Source organism: Crinia signifera, chromosome 1 (assembly GCF_055691185.1).
Source record: "Crinia signifera chromosome 1, ASM5569118v1, whole genome shotgun sequence".
NCBI classification, from domain to species: Eukaryota; Metazoa; Chordata; class Amphibia; order Anura; family Myobatrachidae; genus Crinia; species Crinia signifera.
In genome coordinates, this window is record NC_139217.1 from 201,681,675 (window position 1) to 201,708,172 (window position 26,498).

The window sequence follows — 26,498 nt, forward strand, 5'->3', positions numbered from 1 at the left end:
TTATGCAATAAAAAAAAACAAAACCAAACCCAGATATTGCAATTTATGACAATCATTTACAAGGTATCCAATTAAGGACAAAAATGGATCCGCGATCGCATGAAAATACATGATCCCCAACTCCATGTATTATCAAGCTTCTGGTGGCTGCTTATCGGGTATCATGCATCATGTGCCGGAGGCACACAAAGCATACTACTCCATCATTTCACAAAAGACACCAGCATTGGGGCTAGTCGGAGAGCCCCCGGAGAAACTATTACCCACAGTCATGGATAATGATACTGGTCAAAGGGTATGGAATAACAGATTAACGTTCAATAGGATGACAACCTACGGTCGAGTCAATAAATTGGCCATTTGAACCAATGGACCTTTTGTACCGCCTGTCTTTTACTGACTGTGAATCTTATGAAGACTTTCCTGTTTACTTAAGCATTTGGGCAATTCCCTTAAGTATCTTCATGCTCTCTGTAATCTATGTAAAGGTTTTCTGTACTGTCATTTATTCTAAGTGCCTTGAGTCCTATTGGAGAAAAAGCACTATATAAATAAAATGTTTATTATCCACCTCCCCATTACAAAAAAAAGCAAAAAGTCCGTACCTACTAATATTTTCTGTAGCACAAAATTAACATTAACCATTAAGTGGCCATTCCTGTTTCAAACGTCTGAAGCCAGAGCGAGGGAAGTGCTCTCCTTCCAACACTAAACTTCTTAATAATCTCTGCAGTGCAGTGGTTATCTGGTGATCACACAATAACTTCTCAGTTGCAAGTTCTCCGTTTGAAAAAGAAGGCGCCCCTCCTTCTACCCGAGTCAGCTGGTGTAACCTGGGAAAGATAGTAATGCAAATTTCTCCAGTGCACTGACTGGAGGAGGCGGGGCTTATTGAGGTCATCATAACCTAATGCAATGATATATTTGAAACACAGACTCCCAGCAGCAAGTACTTTCAGGTGTCAGTCCCCCAAAATATAGAATCCTTTGCACTAAAGCATGTAAGAACTCAAACACTGTTAGAAAATCGCACTTCCCATCATGAAGTATACAATTCGCAAATTTAAAGGGATTCCATTTTTTGCTAAACGGTACTAAAAATCACCAAACAGACAGAACAGGTCCTGACAGGCGAATTTGACAGAACCATGCACAGATCATTGAGATCTGTGCATGGTTTGGTCTTAAAAAAATTTGTTCCTGAGCATAACAAGCCCCGTGCCCATTGAGCCACACCTGGTTCCAAAAATAGGGGACAAAAAGTGTAGGGGTCCCCTTTATTTCTGAAACCAGCCCCGGACTCTTGGACCGGTTCTGGTTCCAAAAATAGGAAACTAAAAAAAAAACTGGGGGTCTCCCGTATTTTGAACCGGGCTCCAACAGCCCTCGATATCATGCCACAGCCAGGGAACACTTTTTACATAAGGTCCCCCAGCCGTATCATGCTCATCGTGGCTGGTCAGCCCTGGACAGGGTACCTGGGGGAGTGGGGATCCACCCAGGCTTCACCTGTCCAGGGCTGAAGCCCAGGGCGGTCCCCGGCGTCCATGGGTGGTGGACGCAAGGCCTGATATGCATCAAAATGTGAATTTTTAAATTTTAAATTGCTTTTTCCATGGAGACACCTACAGCCAATCAGGGCTGAGAGCTTCTGTACCTCTCTGACAGAGCGATTCTCCACTGTGATCAGCAGCTGGGCTCACCTCTGGAGCCTGAATTTTGTGAGTATACGTGTAAAATTAAGTGTGTGTCAAATAAAGTTCTACTTTTCACTGTATCTTTGGGTTTGGTTTTTAAAAAAATATATATTTTTACAGGTGGATTACAAGTCCAACGGGGACCATTAATGCCCGCATGCTGGAACTTGTGGTCCCCCCCCCCCCCCCCAAAGATGACTCACCTGGAGCTGATGTACTGAAGAAAGTAATTGGTCTGTGCTGGAGCATCTGCACTTTGTGGCCCAGTATTCTCCCCATCAAGTGACTCTTTACTTTCAGCTCCAAGCTGTGAAATACATACATTACATACCTTAATATTGTTTTTAAAGAATTACAAAACACTAAGTGGACACTGTAGGAACACCACTGAGAATGCTCGGTGTAAGTGTGTGAAACAGCAGGGAAGGGAAGACGCTACCAAAACAAGTACAAACATCGCATTACTTAAAATTAATTGGTCAACTTACCTTCACTCGGTCTCGAAGATTCTGACCAAAAACAAAGGACTGCTGAGAGTTCTGCTCTGCCCGCTCTGAGCCCTCAGTACCACATTTACCGGTCGAGGACTCGGGTTGAGCGTCGCTGGCCTAGAGTAAAGTACGGCCTATTTATAGATGCATGTCTTTCTTTAAAAGGAATGTATGACTGTGCACATTTAGAAAGATACAGAATACTGCATTAGGTTTCTCGAAATTGCACATACAAAAATTTACATGAACTCAGCCGAATGAGGACTTTTTTTTTTTAACATACAAAGTATTTTTTTATACAAAGTAGGTTTATTTACCAAGTGTCCGGTTCAAAAACCTAAAATGTGGTCATACACTACTGTGGCAGTGCATGGCCATCCGATCCCCCTTGAGCTGCCCGGGAAGATACATTGCATGTGGTCCTTTCATATGGGAAGTATTGCATGCGACCCCATTCCCTGCCGCCGGGAGCCCGACCTAAGGCTCCGGTCCGATGCACGCAGGACCGCGCACTGGACCCGGTGGGATGTCAAGCACAACCAATTTGTCGACCCCATCCGTCGGAATCAGGTGAAATCGTCCCAAATCGGACTAGTGTATTGAGGCCTTAACACTTCTGGTTGTGTTTATGCCCAGAATTTTAAAAAAGAATGCAGTGTTAGAAAGAAAAAAAAAATTGCCTTCTTAATTTTTGTACAAACACTGTCCAAAGCACTGGTATATAGAAACTGTCGCTAAGCAAATAAAACCCTAACAGTCCCACTTTTAATATATCCATGCTTGAGCACAGGTACCGTAATTAGTAATCATCTCTGCTCATGCATGGCTACCCTTAAAATGTAGAGTGCGTGTGTATTGCAGAGTTTGAGAGCACTGCTTTAAAGAACATAGAAAAACATGGTGGGGCTATTAACCCCTTGGGTGGTATGCCCGGAAATTTTCCAGGCTCAGCTGGGTTGCCGCAGCGGGCTGTCCTAGAAAATTTCCGGGCATACCACTTTGCATTAGGTGCGCGCCAGTGGTGCCGCCTCCAGCGGAGCACCACTGGCGCACTACCTTTCGGGGTTCCCCCGCCCCTCCTGTCGTACCCCCTACCACCTCCTCCGCTCCGACGATCGGCGGGACTCGGGAGAGTTCAGGCGCCAGAATCCTCCCGAGCCGCCACTAAACATCCCCGAGGGATGACTGACAGGCGGCAGGGGGAAGCGGTGGCGGCTTCCTACGATCTGTGGTGGGTTTTGCTGGGGTAGGAGCAGAACCAACAACTCAAGGGGTTAAATAATGAGACCAGTGCTATAATTTATTTTTAATAACGTTAAACCTCAAGACTGTCACTAAATCTTTTAAGCTTCTCAAACGCACATGCAATACAATCTGCCTGTAAGCCTTGCTTAGAATATGGAAAGCTTTGGTAGGTGTGTTGTTCAATTCAACTAAGATTTAACAAGGTTCCCTTTTTTTGGAAGAAGCATTTTTACAATGCACAGGAAACAACTTCTTCGAACGCAGTGTAACAAACTATCTATGCACGTGGGATGAAATTTACAAAATCCTTTTGGGATAATCCAAGGTCAATGTTTCCCCACTCACTTTTATACTCCCACAGTATTTTTGTTTTTTAAAGTAGTCTCATTACTTAATAGCTACATCTTGTATACTAAACATTATGCCGTAAGTAGTATAGAGCATATGGTTAAGAACAGTCACTGTTAAACATGTCAGCTTTTGGCACGCACAGTGGACCGAGCAAGCTTCCTAAAAGGGCGGATTAAGTTTTGTAATCAACGCAAAAAAAGCACGCAACTGGGCTAAACACGTTGCATTGCAGTGGGTTATATTTTGTTCTGTGCAAGGTACATACGGGTGGCTTTTGCATGTAGCCCACAAATGGTAGAATGGAATCTAAATTGCAGTGTCAAAATAAAGCAGACTGAATATACCCCACCCAACTCTAATCCCTCTGTAAATGTTAAAATGGGTACACATACAAAGATTTATCTATCCAGTCTGTCTGGCGGGAACAAAAATCTGTTAAGTGTATGGGAAAAACATGTTGATTGATTATTTGCTCTCAAACACTGTAAAATGGAAATAAGCAATTGTTTGCATTATTTTGATTAATCAAACAGCTTTAACTAAATTATTGGATTTATTTTTGATCGTTTTTCAGCATTTGGGAGCTAAGGGTTAATTCTCATATGGTCCCATACATTACCAGAGTTTTGTTGCCACAAGATAGATTGGATAGATACATCTGTAGGTGTGTACCCAGCTTTACATCTGCCCAACCAGCAGTGCAACATAGTTTTGTCCAGTTGCTTTGCAAACCTGAATAAGCCCTAATTTTGTTTAAAAAAATCAGTGCGATGTGCTCTGTGCGTTTTGAATGAGCCACAAAGAAGACGGCAACTAAAAAAACCTTAATATGCTTGAGAACTATATTATTTACATTGGTGCCCTGCAGCACTATTTACCCTTGAGGGAAGGGACATGTAGCCTCAAAACATATTGGGCAGTCTAAATTTACCATCACCCAAGTGTCAGCTGAAACATTACACCTTGCTGTGGAACATTCTGTCCACCTGTCTCATTGAGCAAGATACTTGTTCCCATGAGGCAAGCAGACTTGTGAATCAGCAGGTCAGAGCCAAGCAACCAGTGGACATATTATTAGTTAATATAAGCTGAACAATGTAAAAGCCCCCATACATTAAGGACAAGTCGGACCGGATTGTCCCGGCAGCTCCCCATGAGGGGGTCACACACAATTAGGCACTTGATGTGCCGAGTGTTTCATGTGATAAAATCAAATGCGATTTATCATATGCAACTCCAGGGGAGCTGCGCGCTGAGGGAGCAGGGGGGTGGCTGACACAGAAGTGGCGGACGGGGGGACACCGGCGATAGGAACAGGGAGAAAAGCTGCAAAAAAAAAAAAAAAAAAGCCCATACAAATGAATGGGAAGCCACTGATTGGCTGAGAGCTCCCAGCAAAATCACTGGCTGCCCATTTATTTGTATTGGGTTTTTTTTTCTTGCAGCTTGGCGGCCTCCTCCCCCTGCCCAGCTCTCTGTTCCCCTCGACGGCTCACCGGCGTCCCCCTGTTCCCCTCGACGGCTCACCGGCGTCCCCCGGCTCTGTGTCCACAGCCACGCTGTCCGGCTTTCCCTGCCCGCCTCGGGTCAGCTTGAGGTGTTCTCCGCCCTCCGCTACGGCTGCACTTAAGATTTAACAAATCTTATGTGGAGACGGTCCGACCTACCGACTCTGATCGCGCATCGGATCGGACAGGATGTCTACACATGCCTTTTGGTCCGAATCGGGTGATATCGGGCCCAAATTGCATAGTGCGATTCAAATGGTACCCAAAATGCACTCAATTTGACTATATTGTACAGATCTGTACTATATAGTCTTCATCGAATGTAGAAAAACCATTTGATTTTTCTTCCATAGAAAAGCAAAACCGAGTAGAAAAATAGTGCATATCTCACCGTGTGTACCCTCTATAAGACACATTTCATTGTACTGCAACCATCTCAGTGAGAGCAGTGTGGGGTATGTCACAGGAATTTCACATCCAACGTAACTTCTTTTACAAACAAAACTATGAGGCCATGGATGGTGAAAGTCAGCTGGTGCTAGATGGCATTTTTTAATTGCTTTTCCCTAATGGAGAGATATATATATATATATATATATATATATATATATATATATATATATTTATTTATTGTGGCTGTCTCTCAGGACCCCTTATCTAGAACAACATTACTTAAAACTCAACATTAAAGTGCCTAGCTTATATTAATGCACAAATAGTGTTTTATAGGTCTATCCTTACACTGTAGTCTAGTTAGGACAGAACAACTGTATCATTTAAATGTTCAGTGGGAAAACATTTTATATTTAATTATTGTTATTTTTCCACACATACACACGCACACTATCAGAGAAACTCTGACCCTAGAGATGGTAGGAAAGTAGAGAAATGGATCAGTGCACACTACTGTCCAGAGACAATCGAACAGTGTAGCAGTACTGAAAGGCTTTCTTGTTGCAGAGCCCAGCACCTCAATGCAGCTTAACCCTTTAAGTGCCGAGGTTGCTGTGAGATGTGCAAAATATCAGCTAAAAACGCCAGCATTGCTCACAGAGAGGCTTTTTTTGTGGGTTCTATATTTAACTAAACCTCAATTAATTGACTTTAGATCATTTGTCGGCAATAACTAAAGTGACTCCTATTCCTTGACTGTGGCCCTGTCATTTTTAGCCTCATATTTTGCACATCTCTCGCAGCAACGTTGGATTAAATAACTACAGCTCAGATCCAAAGTGGTCAGGAGAATCCAGACAGAGCAACCAGCAAAGCACACCCAAACAAGTGGTAATAGTTACGGATGTCAAGCAGAACCCCAATCTGTGAACTGCATGTAGAGTTGTATGCAGTAGGTGTGCTAGAATACTGGCAGCATGGTAAGTTTGACTCTACTGCCAACATTTGAATAGTTTTTTCAAAATGCTGATTTGAGCTGAACAAAGTTGTTTCAAGAAATTTGGTGCTTCAGCTTCGCTTTCCAGAAAACATCTCTAATAAAACTACATACAAATTTAACACACATTTTTGTAATTGGGACGAGCTGGAAAGTACTGTTATGTGAAATAGAGCCCACACACAATTCACAACTTCATGGAAGACTCACCTTATCAGAGGCAAGGGATGGGGCCGTGGGGCTTGCAATAGTTTTATTTGCAGAGGAGCCACATGGTTCGGAGGATACACTGATTCCATTTGTTCCACTACTGAAAACTGGGAGAAAATAAAATTAAAACAAAAAAAAAAAAATCTTGAAAATATAAAACCTCTGAATTCTTCTAGAGGACCAAGTTTCAGGCACAGCTCTTACATGGTGCGGTAAAAGCCTTAGGCTGTGGTGCTTGTAAGACTGCTGGACGCAGCACGCTGCGCTGTTGCTCCTTGGGTTTCTGGCTGGGGAGTCCTGTAATATCCAAAACAAAACATTAGTGTGACCTAAACACAGGCACAAAGACCAGAGCATTTCATGAAAAACTAAGGGGCAGATTTATTAAGCTCAGTGAAGTGATAAAAGGGGAAATTGTAAAACATAAGTGTATTTGTATCCAGAAATACACTTATTTTTGACATTTACTATCCCGAAAATACGGCAATTCGTATTCGTATTGATAGCACATCAATACGAATAGCCGTATTTTCGGGATAATAAATGTCAAAAATAAGTGTATTTCTGGATACAAATACACCTATTTTTTTTTACAAATTTCCTTTAGTAAATTTCCCCCAAAGTGTCTGTTTTTTATCACCGGCCAATCAACTGTGAAGTTACAGGCCTGGATTGAAAAATGACAAGAGCTGATTGGCTGGTGATAAAAACCAGACACTTTATCACTTCACCGAGCTTAATAAATCTATCCCTATATATCTACAGGAAAACCGAGGCAGCACTTAATCTTAATGCATGAAATACACCATTTAGCTATGCGTTGCATCTAAAAATTGTGCCCATGGAAATGCAAATGTAACCTGCTTAGAATTAAACAACCACCCCTAAAAATGTAAACACTAGACCAGAACATGAATATGGCCATCCAGACACTAGGCCACCAAGCTCCGGCGTTATGATTCATAAAGAAAATTCAATACAGCATTCTCTGTTCCAAATACATATTTGAAAGGTCTGATTGCATATTTAAATCAGCAAAATCAAATATATTAACTAAAAGACCAGTCTCAGTTGAGGGGCACTTGCAGGGGAGCCCTGGGGTGGTTGTCCAGGATGTACGATGTGGTATATCCAGTGCTCCTATATCAGACACAACCATACAGTACATTGATCTATTCTAGAAGGAACCTGAATTAAGGAACTGATTATCGGTGCTCGTTTCACAAAATAGCTAAACAAAGAACTATAAACTCAGTTTACGAGTTATCCTCCTTTCTCATAGGTGTTTATATAGGTGTAGAGCATTAATAATATGTATTAACCGGTTAGATTAAATATTTTTCACATTATGTTCTTTATGTGTGGATTCCTTCATACCAGGTCTGCCAATACCATTAGCGCAAAAAAAAAAAAAAAAATAGAACAAAAGTTTGGATTAATACTTGGATAAAGTCAATAGAATATGCAATCACAGGCATTTCATTATTCTGCAGCTGGATAAAAAAGTAGAAGTATTGGTAACCATATAATATCGCCTGAATTTCCTCTGAGAAAATTGACAAGTTAGAAATTGCCATTTCAATTTCTACCACAAGGAGTCCCCACAGCTCATAAATCTGGAAGTGAAGTGAAGAGGATGACTCACCCAGCGTTGCCCGGGAAAACCTTGGGGGAGGTTTAGCACCTATGATGCATTTATTTTTTGTGTGTTCGGTGTCTGTTTGTTGTACTTTTGTGTGTGTGTGGTGTGTTATGCATGTGTGTAAGATGTTTTATATATATATATATGTGTATGTATGTATCTGTGCAATGTTTAAGCATGCGTGTTCTGTGTGTTTCTGTATCTGTGCAATGTTTAAGTGTGTGTGTGTGTGTTGTAGCGTATGTGGGTGTGTGTTATGCATGTGTGTAAGTGTGTGAGGTGCGCTACAAATGTATGTGTGTGCGTATGTGGTGTACTGTGTGTGTGTGATGTTTGGTATATGTATATCCTTAATGATTCCTAATTGTTTAAAGCCTCCACCATCATGTTAAGGGGTGTACACACGGTCAGCGGTTGTGTTATTCGATCCCGATACGATTGAATCGCACAGCAAGCCAAAAGACATGTGCAAGTTTGACTATATAGTACAGATCTGTACTATTTAGTTAATGCAGCTCTGTCTATCTGGCTTTGATGTGCGCGGTGTATCGGGATCGCAAGGTTAAAAAACCTGTACGATCTGCATGCAATCCCGATGCGATTTTGATTATATAATCAAAATCTCATGCCAAATCTCACGTGTGTACCCACCATTAGTATGTCTTTTCATTCATACTCAATGATAGTGTGGTGTTATTCCATCATCAGTCTTTCTTCCAGATCATTCAAGGCAAATTGAACCTTGGCGTTTCATAAATTTTTAAGTGGAATTTCCGAAAACCGACTTCGAGGTGCACACCACCGGGTCCAGAGGTACCTTGTTGTCAAATATGACGGCTCCGCAATGCGAAAGGCACGCACATACACTCTTCAACTTATTATATAGATGGCACAAGTAACAAAGCAATGCTGATGGAAAAGGAACGTAAATAAAGGACCACTGGTTTTCATTTTGTAATAAAAATCTTTAACAATGATCACAAAACTTTGGTGATGGTATGGGGATCATGGCAGTCAGCAGGGGATGCAGTTAATTTGCCGGCGGTCGGGATCCCGGCGGTCGGAATCCCGACACTGGAATCCCGACCGCCGAAATCCCGAAACTTTCTCCCTCTGTGGGTGTCCACGACACCCATAGAGGGAGAATAAAATAGCGTGCCGAGCGTAGCGAGGCACCGGGCCCGCTGCGTGGCGAGCGCAGCGAGCCCGCAAGGGGGGGGGGGGCGATCCATGTCCCCCCCTTGTCGGGATTTCGGCGGTCGGGATTCCAGTGTCGGGATTCCGACCGCCGGGATCCCGACCGCCGGCAAATCGTATCGGATCCGTCAGCAGACCAGTAACGGTATCCTGATGGCCAGGATCCAATCACCTTTTAGGTACATACACTACTAGCTCTCCTTATCTGCAGCATAACAATCCCCCACCCCATACACTACCGCTCTCCACATACTTCTGTTCAGCATGCGAGCGACGGCAGTTGGGATACCAGCACCGGAATCCTCATTGAGTTCAGCATCCTTTGCAGGCGCCGAAGTGCCAATATGGCCAGACTCAATGTGGAGAGGTATGCTTTATACATCTCTCAAGACCCCCATACACCGGCTACAAAATTTTTTACATTTTCTATTCCCTGATCAAAAATGGTCAGGGTGGTTAAATTTGGATTTTTATCATTAATTATTTCATGAAATCCCAGACAGATTGTCAATCATGGATGATTCATCGGGGGAACTTCCTTATAAAATATCTGGCTTTTGGGATGGGTGTATAGAATATACAAGCTTTGCTCCGTCTAAAAATCTGGACCTTTGTTCTGTGCTACCCTCTCTAAAGCTGGGTACACATATATACAATTGTCGGGCCGTTCTTCCGTTCTGGGTCGGACAGCCGTTCAATTGTATATGTGTGTACGCTGTCCCGTACGAGCGATAAACGGCAAAAAACGGTCTTGACCGTCCATACTGTCGGTCGACGGTTTTTTGTTGTTTAATTTTCATCCGACAGGATGGCCCCATATCGGAACAAAAGTGCAGTGTGTACGCACGTTCGACCGATATGCTGCCGTCCTTGCGACTATACTGCCAAAGCTGGAACGCCCATGTGGGCGTTCCAGCTGCATCATCTCTGGCAGAGTGACTAAAAAAAAAAAAAAACGGTGTGGGGCCCCCACCCCCACTGCCGAAACCAGCACCAGGCTGACAGAGCCGGGGCTGGTGTTTAAAAAAAATAAATAAAAAATAAAAAAAAAAAATCAGGAAACCCGACAAATAGGGCTTTGCTGATTTTTTTAAACCAGCCCCAGGCTCCAGGTCCGGGGCTGGTTCCCAAAATACGGGGGGAAAAAATGACTAGGGGTCCCCCGTATTTTAAGAACCAGCCCCAGCAACGGGGCGTGGCCTGGACGCAGTACTGAGAAGACGTGCCACAATAAGGCTCTCTCCGTACCCACTAAAAATAGCTGCTTCTAGCCTTTTCTCCCATCCCAACAGACCTGCACCGCCAGATCAGGACCCCCCCTGACAGAGGAGTAGAGCAGCGGAGCCGGGGGACACTCCTGGAGTCCCCGCGGGTTGCGGCCTACTCACAGTACTGAAGCCGGGGCCTCGAGTTACACGGCCGCCCGCGGCCAATCTACCGGCGATCTCTCCTGCAGGTGGACGCCATCGGTGGACAGCGGCTGTTCCCACCTTCTGCTGGTGCGCCCCGCTGTGTGCCCGGGACCCGGCGGCTGTGCGCTGTGCCTCCGGTGGTCTGCTCTCTGCCTCTGGGCTTCTCCCAGGCAGTTGCGGCGGCCATCTTTGAAATGGAGCCTGTGCGGACGGCTACCGAGGGCTGCATCCCCCCCTGGCTGTCGGGCTAACATCGGAAGAGGAGACAGGTGAGCGGGGCAGGCCTCCCCCATAAAAGCATACCCCCTGCCTCCATCCGCGGCCAGTGCTGGGATATTGTCTGCACTAGCTTCCCTTCCAAGCCCACTATAAAGTGCCGGCGGCCATCTTTGTTGGGGCACGAGTTTGGAGCTTAGACCCCTAGTGTCTATAATACACAGAACTGACAGCACCCTGGTCACACACCTAACAGAGGGTAACCAGCAACAGACATCCACCCTTAAGCCAGCAACTTAAAAGAAAAAAAAAAAAAAAACCTTGAACCCCTCGCTGCCATTACAACTATTTCACTGTAGCTACGTAAGTGCTGACACAGGAGCTCCCCCTGCTGGCCTGCCGTTCAGTCACACTCTGCTTCACTTTGCTTTCCTAACTACCTGGGCTGATATCAGTGCCCTGTTCATCATCCCGAGCAGTCGCGGGTGCTGACTCTTCCAGCAGGGATACTATGTAACCTCACTATGGCCCTCTAGCATGGGGCACCGGACATCCTCACAAGCATTTTAATGATCTGCGATCCACCGGCACACAGAGTATAAGTCGGCCAGGATATTGTGATATCCTCTTCCTCCATCATACCTGATTAAGCAATTTGACTGCCTCGCTCATAATCACTAGAAACGCAATGCCGTCTAGACGCCAGAAAGATGTATCGGGGACTTCTAAATCCCCCTTCTTTAAACTCCCATCCCCAATCCAGGGGATTCCAAGTAAACCTACTGCCCCAGCTACCAAACAGTTGTCAGTATCTAATGCTCCACCCGAAACCATTCTGGTACCGCCCGCCCACACCCCTAATATGGGGGACAATAACCCTCTAACCATCGGGGCCATGAAACAACTGCTACAGGCTTTCAAAACGGATTTCTCGCAAGAACTTAAAGCAGCTATTCAATCATGCCAGCAATCCATTGACGCGGTGGGGCAACGTGTTGATCATCTGGAAACCAAAATGGGAGAAGTCGTGAAGTCCCACAACGAGCTGATTGTCCTCCACGAAGAGCTACAGGAGGAGAATACAGCCCTACGCAGTAAACTGTGCGACCTGGAGGATAGGTCGCGCAGAAATAATCTCAAAATTAGAGGGATCCCAGAATCAGTCACCGCAGATAGTCTCGTGCAGTATGTGACGGACCTGTTCACAAAACTCCTACCAACGGTACATCTATCTGACTTCCTCCTGGACCGCATTCATCGTATCCCGAAATCTAAAAATGCTCCACAGGGAGCGCCTCGAGACACCCTGATGAGATTCCATTACTACCACATAAAGGAACGCGTTCTCCGGGCAACGAGATCTTCAGACGAATCCGAATCCATCCTGGGCAATATACAGTTCTTTGCAGATTTCTCAGCTTCTACCTTGGCCTTGAGGAGATCTTTTGCACCGATCACTAGATCCCTGAAGAATGCAGACATCCCCTACCGTTGGGGCTTTCCAACAAAATTGATAGTGAGGCGTAATGAGACTACAACTATCATCACCTCTGTACCGGCCGGGGAGAAGATTCTAGCGGACTGGAATATTGCACTTTGCACGCCGTCTAATATCAGGGTGACGCAAGAATGGGCTACAGCCAAACACAATACCTGACTGTAAAGTATGTGCCTGTGCTATTTTCTTTTTCTCCTCTCCAGCCTTATATTGTGGGTGAAGTTGGTTCTGGTCAGTTTTGAGATATTGGTGATCTAGGGCCCAGCTCCCCTCCACCTAATGTCCCAGACTGGGAGGTGGGGTGGAACTTCGGTTTGGACCTCCATGCCTGCCCTGGCCAGGGGACTCACCACCGGAGGACTATAAGTACGGCTATGATTATAAATATAGTCAGGTTTAGTTTAAATAACTCAATCTATTTACTCAGTTAATCCAGTTAAAGTTCATGTTCCCTTGGCGATGGAGCCGTAGCACTCACACAGGCCCCTGAGGAGAGGGATTTGATGCATGGTGCAGTCAGCCACTATGGTCTCTCATGTTACTTATTTAGGATGTTGTTTCTTCAACCAGTCCTGTTTTGATTATGTTTACTCTGTTATGATGTTGTCTATATACATACTCGTTTTTCTTTGTTTATACTAGCCATGTCATTGGGGATTACCCGGTGCACCCCAGTGCTGCCCCCCACGCCCCTATGTGCCACCAACCTGGGTGGCCTTTTCAAACACCTATATGGTGTTCTTTCCTATGGTTCTGTCTTCTACTGTATCTCCTTTACCCCACTGGGCTTGTAGCCCACTGTCCTCACTCCTTAACCCAATTTCCTAATTACCACCCCCTACACAACACTGATACTGCATTTAAGTATTCCGTACTTACCATCATAGATTCTAAACATACAATACTTGATTCAATCCCCATGCTCCCGAGACGGGTTTGTGTAGGGAGGTATCAGAAATGTATCCTACCAGGAACCCCCTCAGCACTCTGGTCCATACGCTCTATATTGTCCTATATGCCCAATGTATTCTTAAACATACCTTCCATGTTCAGTTATGACTCTGAATAAGATTAAAATATTATCTCTGAATGTCAAGGGCCTAAACTCCCCCAATAAGCGAAGAGTGGCGTTAACCTACTTCGCCAGAAATAAGGCCCACATTATAGCAGTCCAAGAGACTCACTTCCCCGCCTCTGCCCCTCCTCTCTTTTACAACAATAAATTCCCACTATGTTTCACAGCCAATGGCCCTAAAAAAAAGGCGGGAGTGGCCCTTCTCTATTCTCGGAGGTGTAATTTTGCGATTGAGAAGCAGATAGCAGACCCAGAGGGGCGGTATCTAATAGTAATGGGACAAATCAATGACAATCCGGTAACTCTTGTATGCGCTTATGCCCCAAACACTAAACAAATCCCATTTATTAGGAAACTTTGCGCAACCCTTCAGGCGGCCCATAAAGGTCCACTGATTATTTTGGGGGATTTTAACTTAGTCCTCGATCCTAGCATGGATAAATCAGCCCCCAGGTCCAGGCCTGCTACACTTCCCAAGAGAACACAATCCCAGGCATTTCAACGAATCCTGTACGAGTTCGGCCTTTATGATGTGTGGAGAGCAAGGAACCCAAATTGTAGAGACTACACTTTTTATTCGGCAGTCCACAGATCATTCTCTAGGATAGACCTGTCTCTTTCGGATGGGGGGACTCTCCAACATATCGTGGCCGCGGATATATTGCCGGTTGCATGGTCTGACCACTCAGCCATATCGCTCATCTGGCATCTATGCCCAACCAGGGTGCCTCCCAGACCCTGGAGATTGGCAGGGTACCTCCTATCCGATAGAGACTCTAAAGCCCTAATCGATAAATCCCTTGACCTCTATCTCGCCACTAACTCTTCTTCCGAGACCTCCCTCTTTACACACTGGTGCACATTGAAAGCTGTACTTAGGGGATCCTTTATCCAGGCAGCAGTTCATCATAGGAAAAAGTTAAATAAGAAACGAGTGGAAACTGAAGCTAAGCTGCTAGATCTGGAACAAACTTAAATTAGATCCAACGAATCGCTCACTGTACAGGGAGCTCCTTAAGACAAGAGACGTGTGGAATACCCTCTCCATGTCTGAGGTTCGAAAAAATTTATTTAAAATGAAACAAAAATTTTACACTCAAGGAGACAGAGCAGGTAGACTGTTAGCGAGGAAACTAAGGGGGAAACAAGCGATGGAGCGCACTAAACAAATTACTAATTTGAAGGGAGTCACAGTAACGGATCCCCTAGATATTGCCAACTCTTTTGCAGAGTATTATGCCTCCCTATACAACCTTTGCCAAGACCCTCTCACATCCCAACCCAATCCAGAAATCATAGACTCTTTTCTAAGGCACATTAACTTACCCTCAGTAGACCAGTCCACGTTAACGTCCCTTGAGCGTCCTTGGTCGGAAGACGAGATCCGGGCGGTTATTGATAACTTGCCATCAGAAAAAGCCCCTGGCCCAGACGGATATATCAATAACTTTTATAAAACCTATCGCGACCAATTGTCCTCACTGCTAGCTCCTGTCTTTAATGAAGCCTCGAAGCTCGGTACATTCCCCCCCGAGATGCTGGAAGCCAGAATTGTGACCTTCCCAAAACCTGGCAAAAATCCTAAACTTATAACAAACTACCGCCCCATAGCATTATTAAATACTGATGTAAAAATCTATGCAAAACTAATAGCGAATAGGCTCAATCAGATCCTTCCAAACTTAATCAACCAAGACCAAGTAGGTTTTGTGATGGGTCGACAAGCCCCAGATAATACAAGGAGAACCATACATCTGCTGGATGCCTTCTCTGGGTCTACGGAGCCGCTTTTGGTTATGTCGTTGGACGCAGAGAAGGCGTTCGATAGACTCCATTGGGGCTACCTACAAGCTGTCCTTGAAAAATTCGGAATTAGAGATAGAGCCTTATCCTCTATCATGGCCCTTTACTCCAACCCCTCAGCCAAAGTTTTTGTGAACGGTATGCTATCATCTACATTTACAATTTCCAACGGTACCCGACAGGGATGCCCGCTATCCCCGCTTATGTTTGTACTGGCAATTGAGCCGCTAGCGGAAGCAATTAGATCGGCCCCAGACATAGAAGGCCCAATACTATTTGGGCGTTCATATAAGATATCCTTATTTGCAGACGACGTCCTGCTTACGATCCTTAATCCCTCCACTTCCCTGATCTCGCTCCATAAGATTCTGCATACCTACTCTTTAGCTTCCTACTACAAATTGAACAGTTCAAAAACGGAAGCTCTGCCCATCAACATCCCAGAAAATCAATTGTTAGAACTAAAGGCGAGCTACGCTTACGCGTGGCAACCGACGAGCATAAAATATCTAGGTATTCAAATCACCCCTAAAGTCTCGGACATAATCTCTGCCAACTACCCGCCATTACTAAGTAGATTTTCTCAGATGACAAATGACTGGATGCTTCTTGAGACATCCTGGCTAGGCCGCATTGCAGAACTTAAAATGGTCTTACTTCCAAAGCTGCTATATCTTTTTAGGACCATCCCCATCCTCCTCCCAAAACATTTACTAATTAAATTCAATGGGTTATTTATGAAGTACATCTGGAAAGGCAAAAAGCCTAGATTGGCCAGAAGTAGAATGTGCCTCCCTAAAACCAAAGGGGGATTGGCGTTCCCCGACCTCTCCTCTTATCAAGTGGCCTGTATTCTAGCCCCGCTCCATGAATGGTTTGTCAAGGAGAATGCCAAGCCCTGGGTCTTGCTAGAAAAGGGCTTCGCCTCACCGTTAGCTATCACGGATATTCTGTGGCATCCTCCATCAGCAGTCCTAAAGAGTATTGAACATTCTCCGATATTGATATCCACTAGACGCTCCTGGCTAACTTTGGTGTCAAAGACACCAGAAATCACTCTTCCGCCTCCTGATCTGTCCTTAGGGGGATTGGCCCATGTTATCCCAAACCTATCTCTAGACCTGTGGGTTTCCCAGGGCATCCAGACATTGGGCTCTCTCCTTAAAGAGGGCGCCCTACTTCCATTTAGTGACATTCAAAACTCTTTCGCAATTCCCACTAAACATTTCTATAAGTACCTCCAGGTGCGGCACTGGCTGCAGAGCACGGGCCCTCCTTCACATTCAATAGGACCCATGCCCAAATTTATCTCCCACAGATTTACAAGAGTGAACACCAGAGGCTCTATATCATGGTGGTATAATTTACTTACAGACTCACAACAGCCTAACAAACTAAACTTTCAGTGTAAATGGGAACGAGATTTACAGACGTCCTTTTCTGATGAGGAGTGGAAAAAGATATACCATAATTGCTTCCACTTGTCTAAATGCCAATCACATTTAGAGCAATATTACAAATTGACGCACAGGCTATACCTAACCCCGGCCCTTCTTCACTCTATGTGGCCCGCTACCGCTAATGCATGCTGGAGACAGTGTGGGGGAGTTGGAACATTATATCATATATTTTGGGCATGTCCAAAACTGAAAGGAATGTGGGCCAGAGTATTTATGCTTCTTTCGGATATATCAGGGTATGCTATATCTCCGCATCCGAAGATAGCACTATTCCACCTATATCCGGATCATATCCCTAAAGATGTTCATTATGTGTTGGGGCATATTTTAATATCTACCAAACTTTTTCTAGCGGGCCACTGGTTGACCCCCTTAGTCCCTACGACCCTAACTATTGAGGAAGCAGTACACAGCCACTACCGGTTTGAGACTGAGGGATCTGCCTGCGCCACCCTCTCCCTGACCTCATCGGAAAAGTGGGCGGCATGGTTGGCTTATAAACTAGCTAACCCCACCTAAAAGGTTTATTCTAGACCGTATAGACTGTGATAGCCCTTTCTCCGTATGTTTGGATCTTATCATGCCTCTAGTCACAAGTGTCATATGTAATACAATATTCTCTAATGGTACCATCCTATACAAGTTTGTTGTGCTTGAGTTACAGTGTTGTATCCTCCCCTTCCCTATTCCCCCCTCCCCTGTCTTTCCTCCCCCGCCCCCCTTCTTTTTTTCTGTATCCCGTATAACAATGTCTGTTCTGACATGTTTGAAAAATTTCAATAAAAATTCAATCTTGAAAAAAAAAAAAAAAGAACCAGCCCCAGGCCAAACCAGCCAGCAGGGTAATGCCACAGCCAGAGGACACTTATTATATAAGGTCCCGCGGCCAAAGCATTAACCTACCGACCAGTCAGTCTGGCCAGGGGCCCTGGGGACCCCCCCAATAAAGGCCCCCCCTCCAGGACTAACCTGACCAGGCTGAAGCCTGGTGCTGTCCCCGGTGATCCTGTGCGGTGGTCACCGGGCTGATTGAAGTGTAAAAAAAATTGAAGAAAAACTATTGTCTTTTACTGTGGAACGATGAGTCCCAGCAAGCCTCCCCGCATGCTGGGACTTGGAGAATCACAAGTCCCAGCATGCGGGGCATTAAAGGGCCCGCTGGCACTTGTAGTTCCACATAAAAAAAAATAGTCAAATAAACACACTGACACACAATAAAAATAAAACTTTATTACATCCAAAGCCCATACATACTGATACTTACCTATCTTGAGCCCGTCGGTAGGTCCCTGGGTCCGGTGCCTTGGTTCCGGGGCTGAAGAGTCCAGGGTCGTGGATCCGAAGAAATCCATGAGGGACCTGTGGAAGGAAATCCAACTCACCAGGTCCTCTGGCGAACATCTTCTCCATCTTCTCAGTCTCCGCCGCCGGTACCTGATGGACTTTGAGAGGAGTTTGATTGGCCGCTAGGTGTGCAATAGAATCATTTGGATGAAAGGCGTGGAAGATGAAAAATCTCGGCGCCTTTCATTCCAAGCGTGTACTGGCGGCAGAGACTGAGAAGATGTTCGCTAGAGGACCCGGTGAGTTAGATTTCCTTCCACAGGTCCGCCATGGATTTCTTCGGATACAGGACCCCGGACTCTTCAGCCCTGGAGCCCCGGACCAGACCCAGGGACCTACCGACGGGCTCAAGATTAGGTAAGTATCAGTATGTATGGGCTTTGGATGTAATAAAGTTTTATTTTTATTGTGTGTCAGTGTGTTTGACTATTTTTTTTCTGTGGAACTACAAGTGCCAGCGGGCCCTTTAATGCCCCGCATGCTGGGATTTGTGGTTCTCCAAGTCCCAGCATGCGGGGGAGGCTTGCTGGGACTCATAGTTCCACAGTAAAAGACAATAGTTTTTGTTCTATTTTTTTTACACTTCAATCAGCCCGGTGACCACCGCACAGGGTCACCGGGGACAGCACCAGGCTTCAGCCTGGTCAGGTTAGTCTTGGAGGGGGACCCCTGTTTAGGCTGACCGGTCAGAGGGCTGAATGCTTTGGCCGCGGGACCTTATATAATAAGTGTCCCCCAGCTGTGGCATTATCCTGCTGGCTGGTTCTTAAAATAGGGGGACCCCTAGTCATTTTGTCCCCCGTATTTTGGGAACCGGACCTGGAGCCTGGGGCTGGTTAAAAAAAAAAAAAAAAAAAAAAAATCAGCGAAGCTCTATTTGTCGGGTTTCCTGATTTTTTTTTTTTTTTTTTTTTAATACCAGCCCCGGCTCTTCAGCCTGGTGCTGGTTTCGGCAGTGGGGGGGACCCCACGTCGTTTTTTTTAATGGGTAAAAGGGTGACTAAAATTACTAACCCAGCCCATTATGATAATTTAGGTCACATATGACGTGTCATTAGCCCAAATCGAGACAGTGTGTGTACGGTGGTACAATCTTTTACTTGCGACTGTTTGGACGGGAGTACATCGGACGTCGCAAGTAAAATTGTACAGGTGTGTACGCGCGTGATCGGCTGTTGTTTGTGGATGGTCCGACGGGTGTACGGTCGGTCCGACGGTCGCAAGAAACAGGGATTGTATATAGGTGTACCTAGCTTAAGATGAAGATAAGCACTCTCCTAACTGGCCTCACATATACTAGCTGCTCTTCAACACTAAACCGTGGAACGTGCCTGCATAGAAAATTATTATTTGTCATCTGCATTAAAAAGAAAAAAATGAAAATACATGCTAGGCTATGCTAGATTCTATCCTTGAGATCGCGATTATATAAAACTTAATCCACAAAGCCCATGCAACAAGAAAGGTATATGTGAAAGGGGCATACACACAGGGTGATATAAGCCCTATTTCTAAGTGATCTGACTAGATCGCTTAGAAATAAAGCATGGATCGCTCCATGTGTATGCCCACCTGTGATGGAGATATATTCCAATCAGATTCACATGCATTTTCTATGCATTCAATCCTAGCGGTCTAAAAAGCTATTACAATGTTCTGCCCATGGAATGGATACACAATATCAATAGTCACTATGGTAACAGTAAAAACAGCAACACCATAATGGCAATGCAAATTTTCCAACATGGTCCAGACTGCGTGGACATAACTTTAGGCATGCTGGTGAAGTGGAATGTTTAAAGTTGTAATGCCAGTGTGATTAAAATGCTTTAAGTAGCATTAAAATTGTGGCGGTATACGGACACTGGCATTGTAGTATCTTTTTCGTCAACATGGTGACAGCCGACCTGCTGACTAGATTTACTACATACTATTGGTAGAACAGCTGCAACTATCTCTCTCTACCAGAAATTCACCCGGAGAGGAAGCTGGGTACAATTACATGTGTGGGCATACCATTCACCAGTAAAATGTATTCGGTTTCCCTTATTAACCATTGCAGTCTTAAGCAATATTTTTCCTTTTAAATAAAAAACTTATTTTAGAATGCTGTAGTTGTTGGGAAATAAAGTTTTCTGGGGCAGATGTATTAAGCCTTAACAAGAGATAAATGCAAGCGTGGTAAAGAGATAAACATCCAGCTCCTTACTGACTTTTTTCAAACACAGCCTGTAACATGGCAGTTAGGATGTGATTGGCTGGACGTTTATCTCTCTTTATCACCCTTTCATTTATCTCTTGTTAAGGCTTAATACATCTGCCCCTCTGTGTGAAAACTCAGCCCTTTACTTTACCAACTGAAAATTCTCACATACATTACCTTCATACTAACAAATCTCACTCACTCACACACACAAACCTCTCTCAAGCAAACACACCTCCCTCCACACTGACAAATCTTCTGTAAATACACACTTTCCCCACCCCACAAGGGCAACACTCTCTCACATGCAAACATAATTCCCTCTGACACACTTCATGGAACATGTGGTCACCATGGTGTCTCAGGACGCTGCAGGTTCTGGCTCTCAGCACCAAAATTCAATTGGCCACCTCCAGCAGATACGGCGCATTAATGCTACATTAAAATGTTATAGTAGAAGCATTGAGTGGGGCAGTGCTCATGGGAATCTCTGCCTCCTGGGGGCCATTTCATATGGTATTCTACAGCTCCTTTAGCAGTTACTGCTGGAGCAGAGATTTGGGAAAGCACAAACGCCACCCCTTTTCCCCTTGCAGATTGGCAGGAGATTGATAATTGCCTTGAGCGCAACCTACAGGACCCAGCATTTGAGTTTGTCAATTTTGAGTAAAACAATGCGTAAAATGAATTACGATTAACTATTTACTATCCACAGGTAATACATGCTCAGACAAGTATTTATGTCACACAGTGTGACATTTTTTCACTGTCCATTTCATTTTGAAAAATATTAATTGCAAAGTATACAGTATATGATATGCGGCTACATGCATTTGGCAAGTCACAAGCAAATACACACCTGCACTGGGGGCCTGGCCATGAATGAGCGTGGGAGGTTTTAGCCGGAAACCACTGGATTTTTCTTCTAAAAAGATAGTAGTTGTTAGATAAACAATTTAATTACAGCAAATGTTCTACCAGACTTATGCTGGGTACACACCAGGACGACTAGGGCACGATTCTGTCAATTTAGATCCAATTCCGACCGGTTGTATGCAGATTGTGTGTATTATCGTGTGTTTTTGCCATTTATTTGATCCGATTCCGATCCAATGCGCGTTCACGCCGCTCGTTTGGTCGCATCTTTGGTCCTACGTGCTGCAGGTAGGATCCGTCAATCCCAGGCCGACCGACCGTCAATCGTATGCAGATCGTGAGTGTTTTTTGCCGCCTCCGTCGTCCGTCCGTCGGCGCGTCCGTCGTTTGATCCAGCCTATTTGAGTGGCATTTCCTAAACACTCCCCCGGCGCCATGTTTTTCCACATAGCAAACAGCGCTGGCGCAGCAGTTGGACTCTCCTTCTTGTCTCATCTCCCAGAACAACAACCTGGTATGTTTGCACTCCCAATGCTCTTCTATGCATGCCCACTGTTGCCACCAATGTATATAGTGTGTATAAAGCACTGGTTTGGCAACCGTGCACCCGACCATGTCACTTTTGTTTTTTTGGGTGGGCCCCATCTGTGTGTGTATACATATAACCAATGTCCACCATTGCAGTATTCCAAGCACTCCTCTCTGCTAGGCCCCATTCACCTGTGTGTGTGTGTGTGTGTGTGTGTATATATAGATATATATACATAAACCATTGTCCACCATTGCAGTATTCCATGCACTCCTCTCTGCTAGGCCCCATTCACCTGTGTGTGTGTGTGTTTGTGTATATATAGATATATATACATAAACCATTGTCCACCATTGCAGTATTCCATGCACTCCTCTCTGCTAGGCCCCATTCACCTGTGTGTGTGAATAGCAATCTGCACAATAAAATGTATAGTGGTTTTCATAAAAGTTTATTAACATTTTAAATACTTAAAACATAAGAACTAGGTAAACTGGTAACTATAACTATAAAAATTTAAATATGAAACAAAACATGGGTATAACTATAACAACTAAAATGGTTTTATCTTTTTACAGTCCCAATGTCCAACGCAAAGGAACAAGAGTTTCTTGAAGGGTTTATTGAAAAATATCGTGCACACGAATGCCTGTGGCGAACTAAATCCAAGGAGTATTCAAACAAAATGAAAAGAAACCAAGCCTTGGAGGAGTTGGCACGCTACAGTCTTCCATTTCACCCAGAGGCCAATGTTGAATGGGTGAGGAAACGCATCCAGAATATGCGCACGGTGTTCTTAAAGGAACACAAGAAGATGGAGGCTGCAAAGAAGTCTGGTGCTGGAGTCGACGAGATGTATCAAACATCGCTCTGGTACTATGACCGGTTGACATTCACCCTCAGCCAGGAGTCGATGAGGACAGGAGTAGTCCTTATGGTAGAACATGAAAACCAAGAAGTCACGGCGCAGGAGGAGGAGGAGAATTCGCAGTCTGCATCGGTGAGTCTATTTTTTTGGCTATCTAATTGATTCCTCCTGCCAATCCACAGCGCCCTCCCCATTAAAGTAGGCCATGTACTCTTCCCTCACCTGTTTGGCTCGTGCACTCCCTGTGTAGTGTTGTGTTGGGGTTTGCAAGGAGGATATCTGCACTACCTCCTCTGGCAGTTCTTGGTCTTCTTGGAGTGCTGTGCCTGTAGCCCTTTGCTGTGTGGCTTTTCTGCGGAGCAAATTGTGCAGGACACAGCACGCCGTGACAACCCAGTCAATTTTGTCCACCCTCAGGTTAATGGCAGTGTGGAAAATGCGAAACCGGCTTGCCAGGATGCCAAAAGCATTTTCCACAACACGCCGTGCCCTGGATAGCCTGTAGTTAAAGATCCTTTTGTCATGGTTCAACCCCCTTTGCGCATATGGCTTCATGACATGCTCGTGCAGGCCAAAAGCCTCGTCAGCCACAAAAACAAAGTTAAGCCCCTGTTTAGTTTCCTGGACAGACGGCAAGTGAAGGGTGTTCGCTATGAGCCTTTCGTAGAACTTTGTGTCCTTGAAAGTGCCACCATCCGATGCACGGCCATTCCTTCCTACATCCAGGAAGATAAACTCATAGTTCGCATTAACAACAGCCATTAGTACAATGCTAAAATAGCCCTTGTAATTAAAATAGTAGGAACCACTATTGATAGGCTGGGCTATGCGGACATGTTTGCCATCAATGGCTCCACCGCAATTTGGGAAGTTCCATCGCTGTTCAAACTCCTCTGCGATGACTTTCCATTCATTCACGCTGGTAGGGAACTGAAATTAGAAGTAAATAGAATTGATTAGTAAACATGTTCAATTTTTTTACAGCTTGGTGACTACCCACCTGCAACCCCAGACCTATCTGTCCTATCTGAGAATGCATGCACATCGAACGAAGTTCCTACTCCGGCACGCACTCCGCCACCCACCCTGGAACCCACTCCACCACTCCCCCGTGCCAAAAAAATGCGTGGCAAAGGAAAAAAAGGAGAAGCAGCGGCACATGAAGAATTTATGATGCGGGCACATCAAGTCCTGCAAAGAAACCCCGACAAACATGACAACTACTTCACTTATGTGGCAGAGTGTGTTCGCAACATGGCTCCTGACCAGCAACTTACTTTTGAAAAGTTATGCATGGAGTTGGTGTATAATGGCAGTTTAGGGTATCTCAACAGTGGCACTAAAATAGTTGGCATTGGTAGTGCACCAGACACACCACTGTCATTAGAATCACCAGTGCCTACTCCGCCTGCCACCGTAGCAGGCCAGTCGAGCACAATTCCAACACATACCCAGTCAACACCTACACAGCCTTCTCAACCCCCCCAGTACCGTCAATTCTACAGTTCTTTACTGATAGAAGATCCAGAGTGTCCTGTTTTTGAGGATCTGTCTTAAAAAATAGGCTACTTTATCATTTACCATCGACATGGTCTCAGCTGCAGGTATGTGATGGCCACTGCTCACATGGCGTATGGCGCACATCAATGGGGCCGGGACCATTGCATCTGCGCCATGCGCCATGTGGGCCGCAGCCTTTACATATCTGCAGCAGACATCCTCTGCCACACAAGGGCCACAGTGTGTATTTTTGTTTATTTATATGCTGCTACCTGTACCTGCATTACCAGAGGGAGAACAGGATTCTCCTCAATCTGGATAGCAAACTCCATTTATTGCCCTTTTTTCTTTGCCAATAGTATGGGGTACTGTGCGGCAGACATGGTCTCAGCTGCAGGTATGTGATGGCCACTGCTCACATGGCGTATGGCGCACATCAATGGGGCCGGGACCATTGCATCTGCGCCATGCGCCATGTGGGCCGCAGCCTTTACATATCTGCAGCAGACATCCTCTGCCGCACAGTACCTTATCCCTACTGTTGTAAGGGCATGTTCCAGAAGTTACCAGAGTGTGTTTTTTTTGTTTATTTATATGCTGCTACCTGTACCTGCATTACCAGAGGGAGAACAGGATTCTCCTCAATCTGGATAGCAAACTCCATTTATTGCCCTTTTTTCTTTGCCAATAGTATGGGGTACTGTGCGGCAGACATGGTCTCAGCTGCAGGTATGTGATGGCCACTGCTCACATGGCGTATGGCGCACATCAATGGGGCCGGGACCATTGCATCTGCGCCATGCGCCATGTGGGCCGCAGCCTTTACTTATCTGCGGCAGACATCCTCTGCCACACAGTAGCCCGTACTTATTGGGAAAGTTTAAACTGGGTCATACATACTTAAATCTTTATATATAGTGTGTGTTTTTGTACAATATCTTTTATATATGGTATTATAATATATTTGTGTTGACACAATCTATTTACTATTTTACATGTTTTAACCATGAAAGGCCTAAAAAACCTGTTTCTGTCCTAGGCCTAAATTATAAATAAAAATATTTTGTTTGCACAATAAAGTGTACAGTGTATATTTCATCCTTACCTTGCAATACTGGTACTGCAGCACCTTCACAATGGCTTTGCAGGTCTCCGGGATGATGAGGCCCAAAGCTTGCGGGGAGATGAGGGATCCAAACTTTAGGTCAGCAAGAGACCGTCCTGTCGCCAGAAACCTCAGGGTCACCACCAGCCGTTCCTCAGCAGGGATAGCCATGCGATACTTGGTATCCTGCTTCTCGATGTGGGGAGTCACCAGACGCAGCAATTCCTGGAATGTGGCATCATCCATCCTCAAGAAGTTACGAAAATCGTCTGGGTTATTCTCCCTGATGTCCCTGAGCAGTGGCATGTGCGAACGAGTCTGACGCTGAAGTAGCCACTGCTTTGTCCAGCATGATCTTTCTCTCCTGCGCTGGGCTCTCTGACGTCTGAGCTTCAACACTGCATAATAGAGCAGGTACTGTTGCTGGTGACTACCCATCACTGCATTCTCCATAGTGCAGGGTTAAAAGACACTTTGTAATGGCAGGCAAAACAAAGTAATGTGTAAATAGCTATGTCCAGCGTTCAGCAGGTATAAACCAAGCCTCACTAGTAACAAAGCAGAAATACACTGGTTTAAAATGGCTGCTGCTATTCCTATCCCCTCTGCTAGTCCAGCCCCTTCATTTAAATTTCAAAGGCCAATCGGACGACGGTCGCAGGTGTTCTTGCAAAAAAACAAAAACCAGCGATCCGACCGTCTTAACGACCATCGCGGGCGCATCGGGATCGGATCTAGATCGTTCCGCCAAAAAACCACAATTTTTGCTAATCGTTTGCTGGGGACTGCCTGGGAGCTCCCGGGAAGTCCAAGGGAAATCGTTCCATGGTCGTCTATCGGTCGTGAACGACGGTGGTCGTCCTGGTGTGTAACCTACA

At 45.1% G+C, this 26,498-nt stretch overlaps 1 protein-coding gene across 3 annotated transcripts in view; it reads right to left on the reverse strand.

Annotated features, from left to right (window-relative positions):
• The window catches only part of RANBP3 (RAN binding protein 3), a 71,263-nt gene that overhangs the window by 11,400 nt on the left and 33,365 nt on the right, over positions 1-26,498 (reverse strand). For 2 of the 3 annotated variants that reach the window (XM_083179175.1, XM_083179177.1), the window contains exons 6-10: positions 21,602-21,667; positions 7,097-7,189; positions 6,893-6,999; positions 2,186-2,305; positions 1,901-2,004 (exon numbers count right to left, since the gene is read on the reverse strand). In XM_083179175.1, coding sequence (XP_083035301.1) covers positions 1,901-2,004; positions 2,186-2,305; positions 6,893-6,999; positions 7,097-7,189; positions 21,602-21,667 — 490 coding nt within the window. The remainder of the gene's footprint in view (positions 1-1,900; positions 2,005-2,185; positions 2,306-6,892; positions 7,000-7,096; positions 7,190-21,601; positions 21,668-26,498) is intronic. The other variant, XM_083179176.1, reaches the window with a different exon arrangement.